Below are 23,464 nucleotides of genomic sequence, written 5' to 3' on the forward strand. Positions count from 1 at the left end.
GAATATGTACATCAATTTTGTTCACAGTCATTTGACGGCGATTCATGCGAAAGAATTCTAGAGTTCAAAGGTCAAAATGGCCATAAATGATAATGTCATAATAATTATTAAAAATCGCAATTAATTAGCTTCTCTTGTTTTGTGAAGACAGCATGCAAAATATTCTGTGTCAATGCAGCATGTGGGGGTATATGTCACATCTGTGACAAATCTCTAGTTTGTCTTGTCTGCTGTTGTCTGAGTCATTCAGTAACTATGACAACTGGATTCCAATTTATTCTCTTGTCATACTCGAATCATATTGTGTTATTTGACAGGTATGATATAAAATGGTTACATTTTAGTACCAGATTTACATCAGATTGTGTCGAAAGCTTATCAATGGATTAAGACTATTTACAAGCATTATATTTGTATTTGGTGTTTGGTCTCATTTCGTAGTATATACCCCCGGTATATTTTAAATTCTGAGATAAGGCAAACAAACACACCAGCATTGTTATCACCTAGTTATCTAATAACTAGATTTAACTTTAAATTTAGTCTCGCTGTGAAGAAAAGTGGCTTTATGCTTGTGTGTTGAGTGCCATTCAAAGTGGCTTTATGCTTGTGCATTGAGTGACGTTCAAAGTGGCTTTATGCTTGTGCGTTGAGTGACGTTCAAAGTGGCTTTATGCTTGTGCGTTGAGTGACGTTCAAAGTGGCTTTATGCTTGTGCATTGAGTGACGTTCAAGGTAGCGTTATGCTTGTGCATTGAATGATGTTCAAAGTGGCTTTATGCTTGTGCGTTGAGTGACGTTCAAAGTGGCTTTATGCTTGTGCATTGAGTGACATTCAAGGTAGCGTTATGCTTGTGCATTGAATGATGTTCAAAGTGGCTTTATGCTTGTGCGTTGAGTGATGTTCAAAGTGGCTTTATGCTTGTGCGTTGAGTGATGTTCAAAGTGGCTTTATGCTTGTGCGTTGAGTGATGTTCAAAGTGGCTTTATGCTCGTGTGTTGAGAGACGTTCAAAGGAAGTCTCTTCTTAGCAAAGATCCAGTTTAGGAGGAAAGTATAGTCCCTGATTAGCAAATGTTTCCTAAACAAGGCTCAATTACCACTGGAAAGCAAACTTGTCTGACAAAATCTAGTGTTGAACAATAATTTGTCAAGTCTGTGGTAGTTAACCCTGTTAATTGACTTGTAGGTCACACATCACCAGTTGCTATGGACAAAGTAATGAAGCCAGTGAGACGTTCTTTCATCCCAGTACAAGTCAGAAGCTGGTGTCTGGTCTTCCAGTGCCAAGAGAATCAATTTTAAACATGGATGTGGTGGCTAGGCAAAGACTGGATAAAGACAAAAATGTTGCAATATTATAGTGTTTAAAGCATTGTGAGTGTTTTCAGTGGCATTTTTGTCCACCTTATTGAACAGATGTGTTCCTTTTTGGCATGGAGCTGAACATAGCCGACAAACCCAGTTCTGTGATATATTATAGTCTAAGTTAACACTAGTAGCTGGAAAGAAACAGCTTAAAATTACAATTGTTTCCATTTTCAGGTGTTAAAATTCAAATTACCTGCTCAATTTGACAACTGATTTTTGCTTTTCTTTTGCGCACAGAGATTAATTACCCACATAATTGAGCGTGATTTGAACAGTTTTTCTAGAGGACCACAATCTGTTTAATTTATCGATGTTACACAATTACCGGTATTAAATCCCTGACACTGTCAATTTTTAGAAAACATTTTTAAAGTTTTTTATGTCTGTTTGAGATAGCGTCACCCAATAATAATTCCTGTGAAGTTTCGTTAAAATCTGTTTTGTATGCCCCCGGTAGGGTGGCATATAGCAGTTGAACTGTCCATCAGTCTGTCTGTCTGTCTGTCCGTCCGTCCGTCCGAAAACTTTAACATTGGCCATAACTTTTGCAATATTTTTTATAGGAACTTGATATTTGGCATGCATGTGTATCTCATGAAGCTGCACATTTTAAGTGGTGAAAGGTCAAGGGCATCTTTCAAGGTCAAAAGTAAAAAAAATACGATCCAAGGGAAGTAATAAGCTTTAAAAGGGAGATAATTTATAAACCTGCCACATGATATATTGAAATTTTATTTCAAAACGGCGCAATAGGGGGCATTGTGTTTCTGACAAACACATCTCTTGTTTTATTAAGTTTGAATTTAAAATTGAAGCCAGTTTGAAGTATGACAAAGAATGACGCACAACAGACAATTGGCGATCCTTAAAGCTAAATCTGTGCATTGTAACGTTGTACAAGTGAGCTAAAAACGTTGATATCAGCAAGTTATATGGAAATTTAAATCAAGTCTTGGTATGGATTACAGTGAAAACTGTGGAGCTAAGGGCGACTACAAAATAAGAGCAACCTGATTTTGTCAGCCAGTAGCCCTGCAGGGCAAGTTGCTTACAACAGATTTTTATGCCCTGATTATTGAGAGGCTAATAACTTTCAGGCTGAATCATCTTCATGTACATGTCGTACAACTAAACCATTCACTGCAGTGTAACATGTGATTGTGTATGAAAGTGGTGTTTCTTTGTACATACTGTTATCACTTGTTATGCTTAATTAAATTAACAACACCTACAAATTTGTTAGTTTAAACATTATTTTGTCGGAGTTAGTTAAAAAATAATGTGTATACCTGTAGACAAAGCAATAATATTATGTCATATGTGCAATACATGATGTGAATTGATTGAGAAAACATAAATAACTGACTAACTTGAGGCTAGGTATAACATTATTTATGATGTGGTTACTGAACAATTTAAACTGAAATGTCTTTTTGTGTCTTTATGGCTGTGCAATAAAACTAATTTTTTGTTTTTCTTATTTACATGTTCTGCCAGTAAGTATGTTGTGTTAAACATTGCTGGTTTAGTTGAGTCTAAAGATGTTTTCTATGTTTGTACTTGTAAAGGGTTTCTATGTGTTTGCATAATGATGCATTCCAAAGAACATCACTGGTTTATCTTTTTACATAAAATTGATTACATTTAGGTCATAAAATCAAAAGCATTCAGGGTTATCATAAAAGGACCAAATTTACCAAACAAAAACCTTCACTATCTTGTGTAAGAGGGAATTTCATTAAACTAAGGTTACAATAAAATGTTGATTGTTTGCACCTTGTTATTAAATGGAACAGTAAATTCATATTTGCATGTGATGCTTTTATACTGCTAAGTTTTTATACTCCAGAAAAGTTTAATTTGTGATACATGTATTTTGGAACAATAAAAATGTATGATTTAAATTATTGATATTATTTTTAATTATTAATGTATTTTTTTATTAAAAGTGAAGTTTTTTATGCCCCTGAAGCAACTCACTTTCATTACCCACAATATGGTTGCATACAGTTTTTGTTGATCTTTCAGGAGTTATTTACATTTTGCTTTGAGTTTTTAAATATCTAAACGAATTTTAATGTCAACCATTTGTCTGTTCTAGATGTATTGTACATGTATTTCCGATCATGGTAATAAATCATGATGGTGGTTAAAGATCATGTATCTAGACTACAACTTATAAATTACTGTTCGAGCAGCAATAACTCCCTGAAAACTCCCTGTGTATGTCCACCTAGTAGAGAAACTGAATATCAAATTCAGATCTTTATATCTTGTGATATGACACAGAAACCTAAAATGCATAAGAAAATTACATAATATTATTCAACTAGCAATAACTGTCAGACACATCTTTGGCGTGGGACAACCTGTAACTAAGTTACTAAGCATGACATGTCATGAAGTAACATTAATACTTAATTCAACGAATATTACGCAAAATAATTTATAAAATAAAGTTAAACAACACAAAAATCAGTGTTCCTTATAGCAATAGCCAAAATGTCAACGCTAGATATGGTATGGTAACATAGATTTAACGAGATACAAATTTAATATCCCAGCCACAATATCTGAACATTTACTAACGAATGCAAGACTGGCTTCGGGCAGCGTTGGAAGTACATGTAGACATATTCATGAGAACTACATCGTGCTTCCGTAGTTGCCTGAAGGCAATCTTGCATTCACTCGTAAATGTTCGGATAATTGTCTGAAATTCACATGGAATATTGTGACACAGAAAAAATAAAAACGAGCATTTTTTATCTTGTTAAATCTATGTTACAAGACCACATCTAGCTTGGAAATTTCGGCTATTGCTGTAAGGAACATTGATTTTTTATGTGTTAACGTTATTTTTTTAAATATTGTATGAAATATTCGTCGATTTTGAGTTCTAATGTGCAAACATCGGAGCATTTGTAGTGTAAGAGATCAAAAGCCTAAAAAAATAATTATTCAAAGAGCAATAGCTCCCTGCGATACACTTGAGAGGAAGGACCACGCAAAGTCCACCAGCATATCAACCTTCATCATTAGTTCCAAATATTTTGTGAGGAAACAAAAAACTTTTATTAAATGAAATAAAAAATCAAAGGGCAATTATTGGACCAGAGAAATCTGGCAGAGATTTCAATGACCCATAAAAAATATAGACAAGCAGTTAAAGAATGTATCCCGATATATAATCGGGTAATATACTGAAAATAAAGTTTTATTATGGCAATAATTTATTATTTACCTACCTATATTAATTGTAGAGGTATGTTCCATTACTCCGAGCAGTATATGTACTCCTCCTATTGGTCAAAAGCAATCCATAGTCGAGTAAAATTAAGAACACCGGTCAGTAGCTGAGGAAAAGCTTAGGACAAGCAAATCATGAGTTATATGTAGACAAATCATTAAAGGGGCCTTTTCACAGATATTGGCATGTATTGAAGTTTGTAATTAAATGCTTTATATTGATAAATATAAACATTGGATCTAAAAAGTTCCAGTAAAAGACAAGAAAACAATAAAAAAAAGTAACCCACAACTGGGCTCGAACCACTGACCCCTGGAGTAAAAGTCTACCATTTAAACCACTCGGCCATCCGTGCTCATAAAATGAGGGATGTATTTTATACTGTATATAAGCAATCCTCGTAGTTTCACAAAATATAACGACAACAACAGAACTCTCCAAATTATTCAATCATTTCGCGTTGCAATACTTAATAATTTTCAGGATTTTTGATCGTCAAAAGATGCCTATAATGGCTATTTTAGAGCATGGTTAATGTTCAGTATTACTGTTTCCTCACAAAAATCATAACTTCAACGAAAATTTGCGAATCTGAAACAACTTTTTTTAATTTTGTAAATTTACCAAAACGTGAAATGGCGCCTTTAAAGCTGAATGCTCTTGTAGGATGCACATCTTTTCTTGGTTATGCTTCTAACAAAAAGTTTCAGTGTTGATATGCTATCATCAAAGAAATGATCAAAGTCCTTTAACTGAGACAAATATTATGAAATATCATGGTTGACTGCACACCTCTTGATAATGCAGCTTTTCACAAAGTTTTGAGCCAGTAGTTTTGATAAATGTTCTGGATAAGAATGTATGATGTAAGGCCAGAAGCATACTAATAATATTTTCACTCTAAACATGTTTTTATGAATAATTAAAACATATATTTTACGTCTACTTTTACAGGTATTTTTTTCTAATTGGTCTTAAGAGGTAAGTATTTATAATGTTTTGTATATGTACATTAGAAAAAAACTGGAAGAATAACACAATAACTATACCATAGAAACAATGTGAAAATAAAGAGACATTTAATTAAAACAAGTATCGTTTAAAACGATGGATGTTCCCCTTGTTTGATGTTGAGAAAATCTATTATTAGCCTCTGTGACCTTGACTTTGACCCCAGTGACCTCAAACCTCATCAAAAGGTAGAGGTCCATGCTAGGTACCTACATGCCAAATATGTAAGATATCGGTTAAACATTGAAGGAGCTATCAGAAACTTCAACAAAAGTGTGACGGAAAATATATTATTAGTTTCAGTGACCTTGACCCCAGTAACCTCAAACCTTGTCAAAAGGTAGGGGTCCAGGCAAGGTACCTACATGCCAAATATGTAAGAGATCGGTAAAATATTGAAGGAGCTATGACAAACTGTAACAAGAGTGTGACAGACAATCTATTATAAGCCTTGGCGACCTTGACCCTAGAGACCTCAAACCTCATCAGAGTGTAAAGATCCATGCAAGAAACCTACATGCCAAATGCGTAAGAGATCGGTAAAATATTGAAGGCGCTATGAGAAACTAACAAGAGTGTGACAGACAATCTATTATTAGCCTTGGCGACCTTGACCCCAATAACTTCAAACCTCGTCAAAAGGTAGAGGTCTGTGCAAGGTACCTACATGCCAAATATATAAGACATCGGTAAAATATTGAAGGTGCTATGAGAAACTGTAACAAAAGTGTGACGGAAGGAAGGAAGGAAGTAAGGAAGGACAAACTGGCAAGTATAAAATTATGCTTCCCGAAAATATAAAAATAAAATAAACAATAGAAGATTTCGGAATGCGTATCTTTTTTTACATAAAATGTTCTTTTTACAAACTGCAACATAATAAATTTGCCCATCTAGGAACAAGACCATTTTGGATCTGATTTGTTAGTGGCAATTAACCTAAGAAGCATAATGTAACCTTGATACATCTTGGTTATATAGACGCTTTACTATGTCTTTTATGAAAGAACGCGAGCTTCTAATGATACTTGTTCATCAAAATGGAGTCCGACAACACGGAAACCAATGTACTTTACGCAATTATCAACAATATTCCACCAGAATACCACTCTAAAGATCTTAGGAATTATTTTTCACAGTTCACAGAGTCCAAAGGTTTCGATTGTTTTCATTTCCGAAACAGACCAGAATCAGTGTCTTCTTTGGATCCGAAAAAGTCGGAATTATTGCCACCGTCTGGAAAACGTTCGAAATGTTGTGTTGTTAAAGTTCACAAGCACAAATTCGGAGAGTTTTTAAAAATGTATAATAAAAAACATTGGATAGGAATAGATGGTGAAATTATGACGCAGATCTGTTACATCTTTAAAATCAAAATGCCTGCGAATTCAGGTAAAAACAACAGTCAACAAGGGGCAATTGAACTTTACCGGTATGCAACACCTAATAATCCCTTTTATCCTATATATTTCCTTAGTATCGGGGGCCCCTTTTATCCTATAAATTTCCTTAGTATCGGGGGCTATCGCCCCCAAACCCCCGATTTGTTGATAGTGGTTAACAACTGCGTACAGGTAAAGTGCAATCTAGCTGTCAACAATTGTTATTCTACTTTGTACTTCCTGCAGTCAATTGTTGATTATTACAGGCAGGCCTATTATAGGCAGATATGGACGATTGTAGGACATAAGCCCCCCAGGACAAAACCCCCCCAATGAAAAAATGAACATTTGGACAATTGCCCCCCAGTAGAAATGACAGGTAGGATATAAGCCCCCCCAGTGCTTATTTTGCATCTGGACATTTGCCCCCCAGTGCTTATTTTAGAAGTGAACATTTGCCCCCCAGTGCTAATATCATATGTTGTTTCCATTAAACTAGTATATCTCTGTCTTTGGATTCATTATTATTTCATATCTCACAAATATATAATCATAGAAACTTGGATCATTATAATTTGAAATAAAAAAGGTCCAGAAACACACTTGAATTTCCTAATCTTAGGTAAAACAAACATCTTAAAGAATTGTTCTTTAATTAATCAATCAAAAGGATTATCAGCTTGTTAAAGGTGTGACATGTGGCTTTGATCATATACTTGTTAATGAAAATGAATGGCTTCTTTATTTAATCAATCAAAAGGATTATCAATAATAATTATCATAACTTAGTACAAATAATGATAATTAAAGTGAACACATATAACAACATTTAAAGGCAATTATTTTTGTAGTTACATTGTTTGAGTGACAATTAACTAAAACAGGGCTTGCACTAAGCGGCGTACGGCCGTATATTACGCCCGATAATTGTTTCCATACGCCGATAGAAAAAAACCATGACGTCCACTGTACTTCCTTAAAATTGGTCATACGCCAAAAATAGCAACCCGTGACGTAAGCTGTCGATTAAAATAACACTTCAATCAACACTGCTTTCTGCCGACTTAATGTGTTTTGCACACGTCTCGATCAGTCTAAACTCTGCCTCCTTATATTTGCTACCGCCCACAGGTGATTAGCAAGTTTATTGTGTGTTGTTTTTTCTAACGGTTACACAACTTACCCCCCGCGCGGATCGCAAATTGACCGTGACAAAGCAGTCGCTTAAAATTGGTTGCTTTAACAACACACTCGTGCCTCTGCGCGTGCCATATGTTGTCTAATGATTAGGAGATACTTGCTGGTTTTGGGCAGACGGCACGGTAAAAGAGAGACGGCAAAAATAATTAAAGGAAAACAAAATTGATCAAAGTTTAATTAATTACGTAGAATCACTACCGTATTAGGTCCCGCGAGTTTTCTCAGTCTGTTAATCCACCGATAATTACGAGTAATAAGTTATTACTCGAAACCGAAAATAATATGATCCCTGGTAATAACCATCTTATATAAACTGGAATCACAGTTCATTTTCTATACTAACAAGTCATTTTACTAGTCAGAAACATTCAGAAAACACATTTCCTGGATTAGATATAATTTATCCGAGTAGAATTAAATTGCTACGTCATGACTTTCGACATTGCAAATGGCTGACCTATTTAACATTCAACCCGCGTTCAGTTCAAAGCTGGCGATTCAAATTACAAGTAATGTTGGTTCAATAATGGAGAAAACATTAAATGGATTTAACAACTATTTGATAAGGTTTGTTAAACCAGAAAACAACAAGGAAAGTTTGGATTATTAAAGTTAAACTGGTAAGGCATGTATTAAGTGTACATATTTCGGACATATATAGTATTCGGATAAACAGTAATTGATATACTAGATGCTCCATCACGACCATTCATTAAGATTGTGTTTTGTTGCAAATGCAGTCATAGGGATGAGGATAATAAAATGACAATAAATATGTGATGAAAATGTGCAACCGCACATATCTCAAATTACTTAAATGTGTTGAATGACTTAAATGTGTTATGATTACGTAGATTTTAATGAGAATTTATTGTTTTTACAAATGAACATAGTAAAATGATAGAAATAATAAAAGTTTTAAAATTAACATGTTTTGTTTTTTAAGTCGATATTGTTTGCACAAACTTATACCCTGATTTTCCAAACTTCTCCCTATTTTTAAAGCCTAGGGTAGTCTCCGCCTTGTTGTAAGATATATCTAGTTACTTTCACAGATGTACAGTGACCCAAAATGGATGGGAAGAGTTTGTGATCATTTACGCAGTTTACATTCTGTTAACATCAACAATAAAGTTGTTTGGACTTCCAACATTTTTGAGTGGGACTTCCATAAGTAAAGGGCAGGAAGTCAGGACTTCCAAAATTTATTTCTTAGTGCAAGCCCTGCTAAAACTTAGTATATAACGAAACTATCACATTTCAAATGATACATTTCATCATGGAAATTATTAAGAGTAATAAAGGGTCTGAGAAATTACTGAAGGATGGGTACTCTTACACCAAAAAGAAGTCTCGTAAAGAATCAATACATTGGGAATGTTCCAAGCGCAGAAGCGCTTCATGTAAAGGAACCTTGACAACTAATCTTGATGTAAGTATAATATTAAAATGCTATTTGTTATCTTTGCTATCATAACTTTTAAAATAGCGATTTGCAAAATTAATTCCAGACAGTATTGCATAACTTCACAAATTTAATTATTTGAAGTAAAGGTAAATGTAGTATTTGTAAGCTTAACCAACATTCAAAATATCAATTAATTTACATAATTAATTCCAAACAGTTATACAAAACGTCACAAAATAATTTTATATATAATAAATTAAATGTTTCATTGCTATTATCATTAGTTACAATATTAAATAATTGTTTTTATATATTCAGGTTACTATGGTCACATCATCCACAACACACAGTAATGATGCTGACCACTTAGCCATAGAAGTTATGAAAGTCAGAGAAGAGATCAAATCCAGTGTCGCCTTATTTATCCCTTCCATTATTTAAGCCTTTCAGTGGTGGTAATCGGATAAATGGATTATCATCTCAAAGGTTTTGAGTAATCAGGTGGTGATAATTGGACATGATTATCTGCTCAATCGAGTAATGTCATTGAAAATTAGGCACTGGGGGGCAAATGTCCACTTCTAAAATAAGCACTGGGGGGCAAATGTCCAGATGCAAAATAAGCACTGGGGGGCTTATATCCTACCTGTCATTTCTACTGGGGGGCAATTGTCCAAATGTTCATTTTTTCATTGGGGGGGTTTTGTCCTGGGGGGCTTATGTCTGGATCCCGATATGGACACTGTCAAGTCCATTTCCTGGGAAGAACCAGTACTTGATTTCTATGGAGGAGATACTGAGAACGCTCCCAGTCCCTGAGTATGGAGCGAGCCCACGAACACCCGATTGCTAGGCGGACACCTCATCCACTACACCGCTAGTGTTTTTCCCAGGAGGGCAAAGGCGCATGGCGCATTACTTCCAAAAAAGGCATTTTAACATGCAGTTTATGAAAAAAAAGGCAAAAACGTTCTGTGTATACCTGGTTTTGAGAGAAACATTTAATTTTATCAGAGGCAGTTGTGGTAAAAACATAAAAAGATATAAACAAGCACATTTAATGGTAATTGATGTATTTAACTAACTTTAATTAATATTCATATATTTACCTTGCTTTGTCTTCCATTTAAGTTCCATGCTGTTTCAGTACACTGTACAGCATGACACACTTAATAAAGCAATATATGCATATGAATCCGATTATAAACAGATCCAGTAATATATAAATGAAACCATGTTTGTCTTATTCCATGTTCAGGGGTTTTTCTGCACTGTCTGCGCCTCCGGACAACGGAGGCATTCAAGCAAACGGACCTGTTCCCAATCGAATTTTGATTACATATTTCCCAATTCTAAAAAAAAATATTCTTTCAAAAAATCGTAAAAAGTAAACATAATTTATATCGAAAGAGTGACTTCCCTTCATCCGTGACGTAATTAAGCCTTTAGCGACTCAGATTTTAGCAGGTGTATTTGCCAGATGCATCTGCCAACATTGACAGCGATAAGGTTCGAACTGTTACGCATTATAACAAGTATATAGAGCCGCACAATGCACATTCTAGTCCAAATCTGTAGACGCTTATTTTCAAGTATGGCTTCCCATAACTATAAGTACTACAGCAAAAAAACAAGAAAAAGAGATGCAAAAGGATGTTCGACGATAACGTCGATGTTTGCGAAAATCGCTGAATCTTCTACTCCCTCTAGTAACCCCGAACAAGCAGTGCAAGCAAGTGAAATACCCATGGCTGTTCCATTGTCCGACTCGGTCGATAATTCTTCTTAGGAGCCTAGTAAGAAAGTTGTTGTTCAGTCTCCAAGTTCAAGTTCATCAAATGCTTTCAAGTATGAAAGTACCCATGGCTGTACTATAGCTCTGCCAAGGGAGGGCTTGTGTGACTTACTTATCTGTTACCAGTGCGTTTTTGAAGACAAAATAACAATTAAAAACATGTTTTTTTGTAAAACCACTTACTTATTTTAGCATGATAAATTCCCAAATTGACCGTTTCATCGACTCGAAAATTCCCAAAATGTACAATTTTGTCGAAAAAAATTCCCAATTTAGTCAGACTCCTTTTCCCAAAATAGGCAGAAAAACCCCTGATGTTCTAACAATTCTCCTGTCAGATGTTTCTACTTTGTGAGTAAACTGAACACTAACAATTTGCAAACACTTGTTTTCGTTTCATATACATGTATCCACAGAGTAGATTACTAATAAATATGTTGTTGGTATCTAAAATATTTTATGCATCGTTCGTTACCACATGCATTAATTTGCATTTCAGTAATTTCTTCTAAATGTAATACTATGATCTCCATCGTTTATTTGATTTTTATTTGCCATTTTTTCCGAGAGTCACAATTTATTTTCTGTATTTTCCGCCATCTTGTTAAAATGATGTTAGCGACAGGTGCATATATCAACGTAAAATCGTATAATATGTCAATCTTATACGCAATTCGCAGTTAATTTAATTTGTAAACAGTTCAGTAATTGTTTCAAAAATTAATAATCTAAACGACCATAACGATACAGATACAACTTGTTTGTGTTTTTTTATATTTAATTACACATAGAAATAAATGTTTTGATATTACTATATCATGCATGAAATGCACAATTTCCACGAGGATGAAATCGAGGTTTTTATCTCCGATGTAACTGTCAACGATTTTATCGTGGACGAGTACACATTACAGACCGATTAGTATGCTAGGTATAAGCCAGTGAAATTATCTATTGATATTGACACAGGGTTATTCACGCATGACAAATACACAACTGCCTGAATCTTCGCTGCTTGGGGCCATACTCGGATACTAGTCGGCTTAGAAGCTTGGTCAAGGGGCAATAAAGATTTTATCAATAAGGGTGCATTGTGGCTTTTTCCTTTGAAAAGGGCAGAGGGGCGCTTATGAAAGTCGGCATGGCGCAGCCAAAAAGGGCCTGGGAAAAAAACTAACCACCGGGACCTGTAATTATTAGATTAATTATTAATCCAAGTTTCAAACATGTCAACAGTTCATGAAAATATGTGTTTGCAATGGAAAATGCTGAGTATTCCGAAATATGAAACTGCTTATGTATGCATCGACTATCTCTGCAATCCTAGGCAAGATAGATCTCATGTCTGATCAACCAATCATGCTACACCTACTATCTGAACCTGAATAAGATAGATTGGATCGTCAATTCAAAATTTGGTTTTGGGCTTGATTACGGTTTTTATAAACTTTTATGCCCCCGGTAGGGTGGCATATAGCAGTTGAACTGTCAGTCAGTATGTCAGTCTGTCCGTCCATCCGTCCGAAAACTTTAAAGGTCATAACTTTTTATGCCCCTTGGTAGGGTGGCATATAGCAGTTGAACTGTCCGTCAGTCAGTATGTCAGTATGTGTGTATGTCAGTCTGTCTGTCCGTCCGTCCGGAAAAAACTTTAACGTTGGCCATAACTTTTGCATTATTGAAGATAGAAACTTGATATTTGGCATGCATGTGTAACTCATGAAGCTGCACATTTTGAGCAGTGGAAGTTCAAGGTCAAGGTCATCCTTTAAGGTCAAAGGTCAAACAAATTCTAATTTTTTTAAAAGTGGCGTTCTCATAAAGCTGCACATTTTGAGTGGTGAAAGTTCAAGGTCATCTTTCAAGGTCAAAGGTCAAAAAAATAATAATTCAAAGCGCCGTTCTCATGAAGCTGCACATTTTGAGTGGTGGAAGGTCAAGGTCATCCTTTCCTTCAAGGTCAAAGGTAAAAAAAAAATATTTCAAAGCGGCGCAAAAGGGGGCATTGTGTTTCAGACGAACACATCTTCAATATTTAACATAGCAACTTGATATTTGGCATGCATGTGCATCTCATGGAGCTGCACATTTTGAGTGGTGGAAGGTGAAGGTCAAGGTCATCCTTCAAGGTAAAATGTCCAATATATGGCGTCTGTCCTTCCGTCCAAAAACTTTAACATTGGCCATAACTTTTTCACTATTGAAGATAGCAACTTGATATTTGGCATACATGTACATGTGTATCTCCTGGAGTGAAACATTTTGAGTGGTGAGAGGTGAAGGTCAAGGTCATCCTTCACATCAAATGTCAAATATTCTGTCCGTCCGATAACTTTAATATTTGCCATAACTTTTTAAATATTGAAGATAGCAACTTGATATAAGCATGCATGTGTATCTCCTGGAGCGAAACCTTTTGAGTGGTGAGAGGTGAAGGTCAAGGTCATCCTTCACATCAAATGTCAAATATTCCGTCCGTTCGATAACTTTAACATTGGTCATAACTTTTTAAATATTGAAGATAGCAACTTGATATTTGGCATGCATGTGTATCTCCTGGAGCTGAACATTTTGAGTGATGAAAGGTGAAGGTCAGGGTCATTCTTTAAGGTCAAATGTCAAATATTCCGTCCGTCGGAAAACTTTAACATTGGCCATTACTTTTTAAATATTGAAGATTGCAACTTGATATTTGGCATGCATGTGTTTCTCCTGGAGCTTAACATTTTGAGTGGTGAAGGTCAAGGTCATCCTTCAAGGTCAAATGTCAAATATATGGCGTCTGTCCATCCGTCCAAAAACTTTACCATTGGCCATAACTTTTTAAATATTGAAGATAGCAACTTGATATTTGGCATGCGTGGGTATCTCATGGAGCTGCACATTTTGAAAGGTGAAAGGTGAAGGTCATCCTTCAAGGTCAAATTTCAAATATATGGCGTCTGTCCGTCCATCCAAAAACTTTAACATTGGCCATCACTTTTTAAATATTGAAGATAGAAACTTGATATTTGGCATGCGTGTGTATCTCATGGAGCTGCACATTTTGAGTGGTGAAAGGTCAAAGTCAAGTTTATTCTTCAAAGGTCAAGGTCAAATGTCAAATTTTGCCATATTGAAGATAGCAACTTAATATTTGTCATGCATGTGTATCTCATGGAGCTGCACATTTGAGTGGTGAAACGTTAAGTTCAAGGTCATTCTTCAATGTCAAAGGTCAAAAACCAAAATCCAAGGGAAGTAACAAGCTTTAAAGGGAGATAATTTCTATTTTATATCATTTGGCAGGTACAGATCATTTTCAAAATGGAAGTTATAATTTTTAAAGGGATATAATCAAAAAGAATTATTTCAAAGCGGCGCAGTAGGGGGCATTGTGTTTCCGACAAACACATCTCTTGTTGTTTTGAGCGTTTATCCACAAAAAGACGCACATTTATGTCGATGGTGACAGGTATTGTGTTTGTTACGATGTATGAGGTAGATTGAATTCGGTCTTTATGACAAACTTGAGTCCTAATTATACCCCCATTACCATTGGTAATGGGGGCTATATACATGTAGGTGTCACTTTGTCGGTCGGTCTGTGGGTCCGTCTGTCTGTCTCGAAAATGTCATCCGATCTTCATTTAACTTGGTCAGGAGTTGCATCTAGATGATGTCTAGGTCAAGTCTGAATATGGGTCACGCTGGGTCAAAACTAGATCACGGGGTCACTTAGTACATTTTAAACCGAAAGTTTGTCCGGACCATAACTATGTCATTTAATTATCGTTAGATTTAAAAATGACTTGGTACATTTGTTCACCATCATGGGACGGTGTGTCATGCGAAAGAAGTATGTGGATATCTCCAAGGTCAAGGTCACACTTGGACTTGCCCATAAATGAGCTTGCCCAGGCCATAACTTTATCATTTATTGTGAGACTTTAAAATCATTTGGCACATTTGTTCACCATGATTGGACAGTGTGTCATGCGAAAGAATTAAGTCGATATCTACAAGGTCAAGGTCTCACTTAAATTATAAACTTTAAGTGTATTGAAATTGTATGACAAGATGATGCAAGGCCACAAAGCAATAAACATTAAATCTTGAATCTTTAAGGTCAAAGGTGAAATTTTGCATGTTTGTCTTTTCTTTCTGTCGCTTTTTCATTTATCTTGCAGTTATCAAATTACTTACCACAAATACCATCATGAGGAGACAAGATTCCACCTGTAAAATTGTCTCATGATCTAAAAAGTCAAGTTCACACTTAGAGATTAAAGGTCAAACTTGCCTATTAAAGAGCTTTTTTGGAATGTTACTTTATCAATCATCATGCAATTTCAAAATAATTTGCCATAATGTACCATTATGAGGAGATGTGTTGCATGTAACAACTGCCTCCTAACCTCAAAGCCAGTCAAAGGTCTATGTCACTATTCAAGGTCAAAGGTCAAATCTGGGCATAAAACACCTTGTCCAGAGTTCATAATAATGTGCCAGAAATGACATCCATGAAGAGACAGCGTATCGCTTGTACCACCAGTCTCCTTACTTCATAGGTTAATAATTTACATTAGGAGATCAAACATCAAATTTGGTCATAAAACAGTTTGTCCAAACTGTAACTATCATCAGATAACTTGCTTTTAATTCCTACCATGGAAAGACAATGTGTGGTGGCGTGTATTAAAGGTGTCCTGACCTCAATGGTCAATTACACGCTCAAAGATTAAAGATTTTGCCACAGAACGGCTTTTCCAGACTGTAAATTCATAATGAAAGTTTCAAATAATCCACAAACTGTAAACATGTAAAGAAAATTTGTCATGTGAAAAAACGGTCTTCCTAGCCTAAACATCTAGCTCAAAATTAGAGGTCAAAGGTCAGATCCAAACTGTTACTCATCTCCGAAATGTCAATGTTTGGAAAAAAGGTTTCTTGAGTTTTATATCATGATTCCTTTTTTTAAAGTCCAACATGTATCACTCCAAGGGCAAAGGTCAAAGTCACACTAAAGGCAAAAGTTGCAGAATTTGCATGTTGCCAAGAGGCATTAAACTTGTTTTTATAAGGAACTTCTCACCCTTTGTTTGAGCATGTAAAAATGTAGTTGTCAGTATAAAACGATTTCCTGTATTAACAAGAAATAAAATTACTGTAAATGATCACTGTTGAAACAATGCAAGCTTATGTTTGTATAAAAATGTGTGGCATCAAATGAGCATCAATTATGTCGTAGAGTTGATACATTTGCAAATAGTGGACATTGTACTAAATAATGATGTTTCTGCAAGTACATGTTTGTGCTATTGATTTAGAAAAAAGCAAGATGGTGACAAGAGGAGAAAGAAAACAGGTTCCATCAGATAGAGAATTGTTTACAGAGCAAGATCTCAAAGTGTTGCCCGAAATGAACCCACCAGATATCATGCCAAATGGGAATGTTGGCACTCCTACCTTGGTATTTCTCGACTTTATTAAACAGTGTAGACTACCACCTAAAGTAATTTCAAAGTTAGGGCTGACATTCCCTAAAACTCGAACTAATAAACAGTATGGCAGTGTGCCCTTTGACTATGGAAATGACGTCGTGGAAGGGAGTCATGAAGCTGAATGTGAGGTATTGACTGCATCTGGACACAAACTAGTGACAGAAAATGTGAATCAGAAGTCTGGGATTTCTGAATCTGACTCCGCGTCAATAAAACCGAGAAAGAAAAGTAAGAAATCATGGAGAGATGATGAAGCCAGGCGAAGAATGGATTTAAATATTGAAGAAAAAATGATAGGAAAACAGGATGGAAGTGAAGAGGTAAACATTACAGGGACATGAGATAAGACATCGTAATATTAGATGTATAACATCTTAAAAAAAAAATCTATAGTTTGTGTAAGTTGAAGATGAAATATAACATGGTCATCTATTTACATTTGTATTAACTAAAATACATTTACAGACTGAAAAGTGTCGGGCAACTGGTCAGACAACCTTTCAAAGTTGCTCGACAAAAATTAATTTTTTGCCACACCAATAAAATATGTTTATGTACCTATTGCCTACAAACATGTATAGTTAATTTAAATGCAAGACAAAACTAAAAGCCAAACTACAATTTGGTAATGGTACAATTCAAATAAAATCTTATTCTTTTTTGACTGTTCTCGTTGTACACACATGCAACAGCATCATTTTCATTGTTTTTGTCCCACACCACTTTAGTGAGGGACGTATTGTTTTTGCCCTGTTTGTTGGTTGGTTGGTTTGTTTGCTATAACTTTAACAATTTGCCATAACTTTTGCAATATTGAAAATAAGAACTTCACATTTGGCATGCATGTGTATCTCATGGAGCTGCACATTTTGAGTGGTGGTGAAAGGTCAAGGTCATCCTTCAAGGTCAAATATATAACTTCAAAGCGGTGCAGAAGGGGACATAGTGTTTCTGACAAACACATATCTTGTTTATGTGTACAATTGTATTGCTTAAGTTTAAAGATTATTATCATTATTGCTAACAACCATTATATGCATAATGTTTCTTGCGATATATAGCTTTGGTTATGAAAGGGACTAAGTGAAAGGATATTGTCACATATGACATGTGCTGGTTTTGTAAATCTGTTGCAAATGTGTCACTGTGGTTACATTGTAATTTAGAACTTGAAATCACCGAAGATTTAGAAGAAAAAAAAGAACAAAATATGTTTCAAAGATGTTTTCAATAGCTCTACAATTATTTCATAACTTTATTCAGTTGCTAATGGGATTTATTCTTCTTTTCTTTTTTTCAAACAGTCTGAGTCTTACTTAATTAATAAATTACCCAGTCATAATTTGTCTTGTTAACCAGATCAACAGTTTTCATACAATAAGAAAAGAAAAAAATTTGGATAGATAAGGTGATGTGAAAGTTATAATTTGCTGTTGTTGTTTCTGTAGGATAATGATTCGTGTGAAGAATGGGAGAGACACGAAGCTCTCTATGACGATGTTTCCAACCAGGAGAGAAATACAGAACGGTTGTTTGAGGAGGAAATAGAGCTGAAATGGGAAAAGGGAGGCAGTGGGCTGGTGTTTTACACCGACGCCCAGTACTGGCAAGCCCAGGATGGAGGTAACTTAGGCAAAAACACAAATTGAGCCAACACAAATTGAGCCGTCATCTGCAAAAAGAAGGCTTATTACATGTGCTTTAAGTGATGTCCCAGATTAGCATGTGCAGCCTGCATATCTTATCAGTGACGGCACTTTAAGCCTTTTGTGGATTTTCATTTACATGTAAGTGATGTCCCAGATAAGCCTGCATAGTCTTATCAGTGACGACACTTTTACGTGTAGCCTTTGTTGGATTTTCATTTAAAAGAGTTTTCACAGCTAATGTTGATTGATACCATTCAAAATTTTGAATTTTTTTTTATTAAAGCAACTCAATATGTTAAGTTCTTTTTAATTTTTACTGTTCATAAACTCTATACACACAACATAAACATAGACAAGAGATATGCGGTAGGAGACATATGCCCCCAAAACAGGGCTTTGAACTATTGACCCCAATTTCAATAGAGGTTATCTACTGTCCAAGGCCAATACACATGTTAAGTACCAAGCCAATCGATCAATTTGTTGACAAGTTATTGATCTGAAACGATTTTCACACTTATTGTGACAGTGACCTTGACCTTTAACCTAGTGACCCCAATTTCAATAGGGGTCATCGAATGTCCAAGGCGAATGCACCTGAGAAGTATCAAGTCAATTGGTCAATTTGTTGATAATTTATTGATCAGGCACGATTTTCCGACTTATTGTGACAGTGACCATTACCTTTGACCTAGTGACCCCAATTTTAATAGGGGTCATTTACTGTCCAAGTCCAATGCACATGTGAAGTATGAAGCAAATCGGTCAATTCCTGATGAGTTATTGATCGGAAACGATTTTCACACTTATTGTGGCAGTGACCTTGTCCTTTGACCAAGTGACTAAAATTTCAACAGGGGTCATCTACTCGTAAAGGCCAATGCACATGAGTAGTATCAAGCTAATTTGTCAATTTGTTTATGAGTTATTGATCGGAAACGATTTTCACACTTATTGGAACAGTGAGCTTGACCTTCGACCAAGTTACTAAAATTTCAATAAGGGTCATCTACTGTTCAAGGCAAATGCACATGTGAATTATCAAGTCAATTGGTCACTTTGATGACGAGGTATTGATCCAAAACAAACTGGTCTACCAACAGACAGACCGACCAACTCTAGCAAATCAACATACCCCCTCTTCTTCGAAGGAAGGCACAAAAATAGAGAGCTTGCTGATTTTTGTTGTTCTTGTTTTGTATGATGTATCTTTCATGAAATATTTTATTTTTATTCATTTATTTAAAACTTTTTCTGGTATTTTCAATTTATGTACTCTTAAATACGTTTACACATTTAAATACCATTGCATTTTGTTGTTGTTGTATTAATAATTTTATTTATATTTTGTAATTATAGACGAAATAAGGAAGTCACACTGATAGCAACAAAAATGATACACATAGTAGACAAAACTCTAAGAGAAAACATCTGATTTGTGACTAGATTTTGATGAGCAGACAGCAGATGACTGGGACGTAGATATGAGTGCTTACTACGAGGAAGGTGCGGGCGACAAAGATGCTAGGGACTTCCTCAAGCTTAGGCAGGATAAGAGACGCAGGGACGGAATTGAAGCCACAGATAGATTTACAGCTGGTATTCTTTAATTTGTATTTTGGTTAAACGTTGTTATAGAAATTATGACCATCCCAAATCTACACATATCATGCAAGTTCACCCTAGCTTGATCTAATTCGGACTTATAATAATTATATTTTTGAGCTGTGTGTTCATGACTGGTTTTGTCTGGCGTCAACACTGTTTGCTAAAACAATGGGGCTCATTCCAAACTTTGCTACATTGATGATATGAATATTGGGCTATTCTTTGTCACTATTGTGCTTAACAGTATTTGTACATAGAATTAGTAACATAATAGTTATGTTTTCATATATAGGGGCATATGTTTCATATTTTTGTTAAATACAACTTTAGTGCGCTATAGTTATTATTCTACAACTGTAGTAATCTAGTATTTTATTTGTTACTGCAGGTATTGCTATCAAGAAAAAGAATAAAGGTAAAAATACAGAAGGGAAACCTGCTACAATTGGCAAGTTTGAAGCACATACAAAAGGAGTTGGTCGTCGTATTTTGGAAACTCAGGGCTGGACTGACGGGGAAGGATTAGGGTCAACAATCAGGGGCCGGGCAGAGGCACTAGACAGTGAAGGCCAGAACCCTAGAGATAGGAAGGGGCTAGGGTAAGGGAATTATTTGAAATAGACATGGGTTTTTTGACTCATGTACACATAAACAGGTGGTTTACCTTTTTAGGAATTTAGTTAGACTAAAAAATGCAAAGAAATTGATAAAAAGGTCATTTTTACTTTACTTTTCTTTTTGGATGCAACATGCTTTTAACATAAAATATGTATTGTCTATCAAATTATGTGTTATCTGTTCTTAAACATTAAAAGATAGATTATTTTATCCTCTTAAAGCTCTCAGTATAGTATACATTATTTATTTAATGATTTCAATATTTTAACAGGTATCATGGTGAGAAATTAAATCGTAATCCTGGGCGTGCTCAGCGGAAGGTTGTGATCTCCACAATATTTGATAATCCCTTGGAGACTGATCCCAATGAACCTCTGAAACGAAGACATGAGCCCTATCATCTGAAGTACAGGGACGAGGTGAAGTTCAGGAAGTCAGAGGAAATTCTTAATCAAACTGATCTGTGATATCAAGGACTCTGGTTACCAAATGAATGGGATGTTGATGCATAATTTTTGTATTAAAAAAAACATCAAAAAATGTGCACAGAGATGTTATGTCAAAATAGAGTGAGATTTTTCACAATACATGTATTGCCTTGCCCTGGTTTTGCTACACTCTTAAAATCTTTATGAGCTATGTTGGTTGTCTATTGTTTGAAATTCTAAGCAAGACAATAAACATTCCTTTATCAAATTATATGTCTTGCATGATGCAACTTGTAAACAATAAATTGTTAGTGCGATAATTGTATCATATATCTTCCAGAAAATCGTGTTTTTTTATCACATACCATTTAAGGGGAACACTAAGGCCGCCACTGTGCTTATGTAAGTTTTAACAAGACATTCAAAATATGACATATTATTGTAGTGGTACATTGTATTTTCTTGGTGACATTTAGTCTGGATCAGCAATACAGATACTGTAACAACACAAATTTGTATTTAAAGGGGCCTTTTCACAGATTTTGGCATGTACTGAAGTTTGTTATTAAATGCTTTATATTAATAATGTAAACATTGGATCGTAAAATCTGCAGCAAAAAAACATGAATAAAATTTAAAAAAGAAAAAAAGTAACCCTAACCTGGACTGGAATCACTGACCCCTGGAGTACAAATGTAAAGACCACTTGGTCATCTGTGCTCATACAAGGAGTTATGAATTTAATTCGAAGCAATCCTTGTTGTATCACAAAATATAACAACAACAACAGAACTCCAAATTATTTAATTGTTTCGCGTTGCAATGCTTTATAATTTTCAGGTTTTTAAATCGTCAAAAGATGCATATAATGGATATATAATAGCATGGTAAATGTTCAGTATAACTGTTACCTCACAAATATAACTACAACGAAAGTTTGCGAATCTGAAACATTTTTTCTCATTTTGTCAATTTACCAAAACGTGAAAAGGCCCCTTTAAAATGATTTCAACAATAGTTTTCTTGGACTATTTAACTCTAGCTAACAAGTCCACATTTAACATATATTGCACTTGCAATATTTTAGAACACTGACCGGAAAGATTTATATGCATGTGATTGGCATTTATGGAAACAACTAATCTGGCTTGTTAAGTACTGTATGCAATCGTTAAGACTTTTGGGTAATTTTGTAACTTAGATATGTATCACTAGTTTTGCAGGACTTAAGTACCAGAAATATGAAAAACATAAGTACAGGAAGAAATTGTACATGTTTAATTGCCATTAGAACTGGACTAAATAATACATTTAAGGTTTCTGTGGTGTAATGTAAATGGTGTTCGCCTAGCCACCGGAAGGTCTAGGGTTCGATCCCCACTGTGGGAGCGTTCTTTAGATCTCCCCCAAAGACAACAAGTACTGGTTCTAGGCCCAGGAAACGGACTTGAGAGTGTTTCAATAAGCCTAAGGCTTTCGATGCAATCGAGCTTAAATTAATAGGTTTAAACTAAATAATACAGCAACTGGAAGAAAACATGATATACAGAAGGCTAAAATGAATATTGCATACAGTCTTGATTTAGAGGGTGTAAATTTGAAATAAAATTGTATAATTCATGTCTTGAATAATTGCTTCTTATCAGTGATATCACAAGATAAAGACAGTGTTATGAATAATTGTTACAAAAAACTGTCCGTTTAAAAGTTTGGCATACACAAAGAACAACATTTTGTATTAATCAGTGAAAGAGAGCAAATGTTAGTCAAAATACAGATCAATTGCAACTGGTCTGTTTGTAATTATGTAAATGTAATCAACTTGAGTGTTTTTGCTACTTTTATACACATGAAACAGACAGAGACGGGTGATGCTCTCCAAAGTTTTTTTTTGTCACAATATTGCACTATATATTCAGATAAAAGGAAACGTCTTGAGGGCACTGTAGTTGGGGGGACAATAATTTTTTTATAGAAAATATTCAAAGGGCCATAACTCTGTGAAAAATCATCCGACCAGAACCTGCTGATGATATGCACATCTCCTCTTGGTAGTGAAGCTTCCCATAAAGTTTCATTGAATTCCGGTCATTAGTTGCTGAGAAATAGCTCGGACAAAAATTGTGCACGGACGGACAGACAGACGCACACACGGACAGACAGACGCACACATGGAAAGACAGACGCACACACGGACAGACGAAGCGGCGATTATATGCTCCCCCAAAATAAATTTTGGGGGAGCATAATAAAATGGTACA

The 23,464-nt window shown here is 35.2% G+C and overlaps 5 protein-coding genes across 10 annotated transcripts in view; 4 read left to right on the forward strand and 1 right to left on the reverse strand.

Annotated features, from left to right (window-relative positions):
• LOC127853246 (uncharacterized) overlaps positions 1-3,275 on the forward strand; it is a 99,135-nt gene extending 95,860 nt beyond the window's left edge. For all 3 annotated transcript variants that reach the window (XM_052387602.1, XM_052387588.1, XM_052387593.1), the window contains one exon: positions 1,190-3,275. In XM_052387602.1, the coding sequence (XP_052243562.1) occupies positions 1,190-1,364 (175 nt within the window). In that variant the 3' untranslated portion in view covers positions 1,365-3,275. The remainder of the gene's footprint in view (positions 1-1,189) is intronic.
• Positions 1-22,823, forward strand: part of LOC127855512 (G patch domain-containing protein 3-like) — a 93,527-nt gene extending 70,704 nt beyond the window's left edge. Inside the window, exon 7 of the mRNA XM_052391216.1 lies at positions 22,044-22,823. The gene's annotated coding sequence lies outside the window, so the exon portion shown is untranslated. The remainder of the gene's footprint in view (positions 1-22,043) is intronic.
• Positions 1-23,464, reverse strand: part of LOC127853375 (alpha-ketoglutarate-dependent dioxygenase alkB homolog 4-like) — an 87,861-nt gene that overhangs the window by 56,431 nt on the left and 7,966 nt on the right. The window lies entirely within an intron of this gene.
• Positions 1-23,464, forward strand: part of LOC127853111 (phosphatidylinositol 4-kinase alpha-like) — a 190,812-nt gene that overhangs the window by 49,712 nt on the left and 117,636 nt on the right. The gene's annotated exons all lie outside the window — the stretch shown is intronic.
• Positions 6,634-22,823, forward strand: LOC127853320 (G patch domain-containing protein 3-like). The gene is made up of 6 exons (XM_052387747.1): positions 6,634-7,024; positions 16,727-17,220; positions 18,349-18,523; positions 19,996-20,148; positions 20,546-20,756; positions 21,047-22,823. Exons 1-6 carry the CDS (start codon positions 6,673-6,675, stop codon positions 21,240-21,242), a joined length of 1,581 nt encoding a protein of 526 aa, XP_052243707.1. The 5' UTR covers positions 6,634-6,672; the 3' UTR covers positions 21,243-22,823.

This window comes from Dreissena polymorpha, chromosome 1 (genome assembly GCF_020536995.1).
Source record: "Dreissena polymorpha isolate Duluth1 chromosome 1, UMN_Dpol_1.0, whole genome shotgun sequence".
NCBI classification, from domain to species: domain Eukaryota; kingdom Metazoa; phylum Mollusca; class Bivalvia; order Myida; family Dreissenidae; genus Dreissena; species Dreissena polymorpha.

Coding starts and splice junctions, on each gene's coding strand:
- LOC127853320 (XM_052387747.1), top strand. CDS start 6,673: ATGGAGTCCGACAACACGGAAACCAATGTACTTTACGCAATTATCAAC. Junction 17,221..18,348: donor AACAGGATGGAAGTGAAGAG/GTAAACATTACA, acceptor TTGTTTCTGTAG/GATAATGATTCGTGTGAAGA. Junction 20,149..20,545: donor CACAGATAGATTTACAGCTG/GTATTCTTTAAT, acceptor TTGTTACTGCAG/GTATTGCTATCAAGAAAAAG.